We start from the raw sequence: 4,248 nt of genomic DNA, 5'->3' as shown, positions 1-4,248 counted from the left end.
CCCGCGCTCGCTGTCAGCGCCCCGGCCGGCTCCACCGCGCGGCCCGCGGGGGGAACGCGGCGCGCGGACTGCTCCCCCCGCCCGGCCGCGCGTTGGTACGGCCCCGCCGCGGCACCGCCCCTGTCCCTGCGCGGCTTCCGTCCTTCCGGCCCGCGCCGCGCGCCGCCGCCATGGTGAGGGGGCCGGGAGCGGGATCCACCGGGAATCCACCGGCATCCGCCGGGAACGGGGAGGGGGAACGGGGAGCGGGCATCTACTGGGAATCTCCTGGGAACCGGGGGCCGGGAACGGGGATCCACCGGCATCCGCCGGGAACGGGGGCCGGGAATGGCGGACTACCCGGAACCGGCACCGTGGATCCGCCCGCATCCCACTGGGAACAGGGGCCGGCAGCCCGGCCCATCCCGCCGGGGCGGCCGGGGGCACTGACGGCTTTTCCCGCAGGCCAAGATCAAGGCCCGAGACCTGCGCGGGAAGAAGAAGGAGGAGCTGCTGAAGCAGTTGGACGATCTGAAGGTGGAGCTGTCGCAGCTGCGCGTGGCCAAAGTGACCGGCGGGGCCGCGTCCAAGCTCTCCAAGATGTGAGTGGGCCGGGGGACACGGGGCTGAGCCGGGTCCGGGAGATGTCACAGCGCGTGTGCTGGGGAAGCACAGACGGCGGGGAGGAGGAGCAGATCTGCAGGGCTGGAAGCCGATCCGTCTCTGTTCGGGGGTGGTGTAGCGGGGGTGAGCAGGGAGGTGTTGGTGTTCGCTGTAACTGGTGCGGGGCAGGTTGGCAGCCAGAGCACACACAGTTCCTGTGCACTGGGCTGGATCCATGTCCTCAGACGTGACTCTGTCCCTCCTGCAGCCGCGTGGTGCGTAAATCCATCGCCAGAGTGTTGACTGTCATCAACCAGACCCAGAAGGAGAACTTGAGGAAGTTCTACAAGGTGGGGACAAACACCTTCCATACTGGCCTTTTATCTCTTATTGTTCTCAATTACAGTTTGTGGAAGGAACTGGTTTTGTAGGTTGCTACTTAAAAGACTAAAACTCAGTGAGAAACGCTCATTTATGTTCAGTTTTAAAGTTCTCTCATCATGGTTGCTTTTGCAAGTATTATTGCAAGAATTCTGTAAGTTGGGTGTGAGTCTGCTTTTGCCAGGAGAGTCTCCTGGCAGCATCCCTTTGGGGTGTGATGAGCTTCCTGGGAGGTGCATTTTGCACAAATGCAGATACTCTTTTAATCTAAATTTAAATTCATGTTTCAGGTGGCCAAGGAGCTTTTTCACTCAAGAAGTTCTTAAAATATTATTTCCTGGGGTTTAAATGGCATCAAATAGGGCAGGGAAAAAAAGAACTTTCCAAGAGGTGTTGGGTAACTGGGACTTAAGATGAAGCATTGCTTAAACTTGAGTCAAAGCTGGTACAACTGCTGCAAAACTTATAATCAGCTCTTGTTTCCTGTCAGAGAGAAGGTCTCTCAAACCTCCAGACCGGGATGATGGTGCCAAGGGAAAGAGGTTTAAACAGTGGTGCTGATGCTCTGGCAGGAGCTCGGCTCTGAGAGCAGTGCCTGAACTTGCCTGCTGTGTGTCTTTGCAAACAGGGCAAGAAGTACAAACCCCTGGACCTGCGGCCCAAGAAGACCCGGGCCATGCGGCGCCGGCTCAACAAGCACGAGGAGAACCTCAAGACCAAGAAGCAGCAGCGGAAGGAACGTCTGTACCCGGCCCGGAAATTTGCCATCAAGGCATAGCCCGGGGCTGGGGGTCATTAAATGGAGTTCGCTTTGCAAGTGTCACTGGTGGTTCTTTTGGTACTGGTGGGTAAAGAAATCACCAGCTTTGTGGAGGGACATGGGAGGATTCACAGGACATGTGTGTGACTGCTGCTGAAAATACAGAGCTGGCAGTTTATTTTCCTCTTTGTGGAGCAGGCAGTGGGTACATATCTGTGAGGTTTGTTCAGCTCGGCACGTAAAAATAATTTAATCTGAGATTGATTTAGAGTGGAAGTTTTTCACAGATGTTTGCAGTCAGTCGATATCTATCACTTCAGTAGCTTAAGAGCAAATATTTTAAGTTTTGTCATGTGCCAGTGTTTAAGTGTTATCAGAAATGAACGAATTTGCTGAGGGGCTTTAGGGGTCTTCATGGAACCTGAAGGATTCTGTCAGCACTTGATTTGGATCTCTGGCCAACTCACTGTAGCCCCCAAGAACAGATAGTTTCAGCCCAGGTGCTCTCGCTGGATGTGGACACTGATGAGGGCAGGTAAGCTCAGAATCACTGAGCTCCAAGGGTGGCATCTCTGAACTCCCGGGGCATCCCTGGCCTCACAGTTCCACACTTTCACCTGCAAAGCACAGCAAGGGTTAAATGCTTTGACTGTGTCCCCTGAGGAGTTCTTTGGGACTCAAGATGGGGTTGCAGTTCCCAAGGCCTTTTTTGGTTCTGCTGTGAGGGAGAGTTCCGCAGTGCTGCTGGAGCGTGAGGGCTCAGCACTCATGGTTTGTGTTAGTGCGGCCAACGCATTCAAACGTGAAAAATTCCCTACCCATTAGGGAGTTCCTAGATGGGATCCAGATTCTGCCTGGGGAAAAGATCTTAATTCTGCTTGCTCAATAAAGGATTTTTAAGCCTCAAGCAAGTTTTGTCGAGAGAGGCCTAATTGCCTGTGGTTCAGGGAATTTCCCCTACATGGCGGCATTGTGAGGAGTGGCAGCTCCGTGATGTCACCAGGGCTGTGCCAGGGCTTTGTTGGGAGCTCGGGGTGAGATGGGACGTGTCTGGCAGCGAAGGGGACCCGGCCTGGCACAGCCCTGGGCCCAGGCTGCCAGAGCGTGCCGTAGGACAGCGTGCTGCGTGTGGGAACTGGCTCCTTGGCTCACGCCGTATTCCCAGGAAAGCAGGCAGGGTTACAAATGGCTTTGTGTTACCATCTCTGCGTATCCTGCTGTGGCCAGCTCACAGGAGAAGCACAAGCTGCTAGCCCAGCTCACGTGGCCCCCCAGAATCAGGAGCACACCCCCTGTGAGGATCCCCAATCTCACATTCCTGCCCCAGGAGCCTGATGCCCAAAGGAGACAGGAGAGGGGCTGGTCCCCTGTGCTGGGAATGGGGCAGGCTGGGGCAGGTGGCTTCTGCCAGATCATGCCCGGCTGCGTTTGGGCTCCTCTTTGGAGAGGTGTGTGCCCTGTGCTGCTCTGGCAGCTGGGTGGCTCTGCCACCATTCCCGACATGGCAAAGCAAACACAGCAGGAACTGTGCACTGCAGAGTCCGGTGACAGCGTCAGGGTGTGCTCCAGGTGTCACCTTCCACCCCAGCCGTGCTGCCGAGAGAGGATCTGCTGTCTCCAGGATCCAGTCGCAGTACAGATCACTGAGTGCCAACCAGTAACAAGGGGGGGGACAAAAAGGGGGAAAAACCCCCAACTAATTAGCAGGCACTGAAAATCCCCAAGCCATTCTCTGCTGAAGTGGGAGCCACCATGGGAGAACAGCTCAGGCTTTGTGCACAGCCCACAGCAGCCATTTGAGGAGGTGAACAGGTTCTGGCACTAAATCCTGGGGCTGAATTACTCCATCCACCCGTAGCCAGATGGCAAAACCAACCAGTCCGGCCCTTCCATCAGAAGGGCCCTGTGCTGTTACGGGACACATCCCCCAGACAAGAGCCCTTTAAGTGACTGGGAACAACACACCGATTGAGTGGACACGCAGGTGAAGTGATGAGCTCCCTCCAGGGCACAGGTGAAGACACTTGTTCCTGCTGTGAGTGCAGGGCAGAGCCTGTCCTGGCCATGTTTCCAGTGGGCTGTGCTGGTTCCCACTTTACCAGCCAGCCCCAGAAGATGGCTGTGCTGCCCCAGCTCCCTGGCAGAAGCTGCTGCTGTCGGGGCTGAGCGTAGGCTCTTCAGCCTTGCTGGTCCCCAAAGGGAGGGGTGCCCAATGGCAGAACCCCCAGCAAAGGACCACCCCAGTGCTGTGCTGGCTCTGAGGGGACCACACTGCATCACCCCTGTGTCACTGCAGGCAGTGTGGCCCCTGTCCCCCTCTGGCAGGGTGCTGAGGGGGTGTAGGGTGGGTTTCCTGAAGCCCTGTCCTGGGGGACCCCCCGCTCCCCAGCGCTGACCCCGCACAGCTGCCGGCGCCGGCCCTGGGTTTAGCACCGGTGTTTGCAGAGCGTCGGGGCCTCCGAGGCTCACACTGTTTATACACTGTTTATTTGCTCCTCGTAACTGAAGATGTCCCTCAGCCCTGG

The 4,248-nt window shown here is 57.0% G+C and overlaps 1 protein-coding gene across 1 annotated transcript; it reads left to right on the top strand.

Annotated features, from left to right (window-relative positions):
* Window positions 1–59: 59 nt before the first annotated feature.
* Window positions 60–1,780, top strand: RPL35 (ribosomal protein L35). Its single transcript, XM_027688002.1, has 4 exons — window positions 60–173; window positions 445–581; window positions 851–932; window positions 1,592–1,780. The coding sequence occupies exons 1-4, from the start codon at window positions 171–173 to the stop codon at window positions 1,739–1,741; spliced, it is 372 nt and encodes a 123-aa protein (XP_027543803.1). The 5' UTR covers window positions 60–170; the 3' UTR covers window positions 1,742–1,780.
* The last annotated feature ends 2,468 nt before the right edge of the window (window positions 1,781–4,248 follow it).

Source organism: Neopelma chrysocephalum, unplaced genomic scaffold (genome assembly GCF_003984885.1).
Source record: "Neopelma chrysocephalum unplaced genomic scaffold, ASM398488v2 Primary Assembly neopelma1_74, whole genome shotgun sequence".
Lineage (NCBI taxonomy): Eukaryota > Metazoa > Chordata > Aves > Passeriformes > Pipridae > Neopelma > Neopelma chrysocephalum.
The sequence above is the reverse complement of the archived record's forward strand: the minus strand, read 5'-3'. Positions and strand labels throughout refer to the sequence as shown.

What these genes read in the sequence shown, in the direction of transcription:
- RPL35 (XM_027688002.1), top strand. An exon ending in GCGTCCAAGCTCTCCAAGAT is followed by an intron (nt 582 to 850) that starts GTGAGTGGGCCG and finishes TCCCTCCTGCAG; the next exon opens with CCGCGTGGTGCGTAAATCCA. An exon ending in ACTTGAGGAAGTTCTACAAG is followed by an intron (nt 933 to 1,591) that starts GTGGGGACAAAC and finishes CTTTGCAAACAG; the next exon opens with GGCAAGAAGTACAAACCCCT.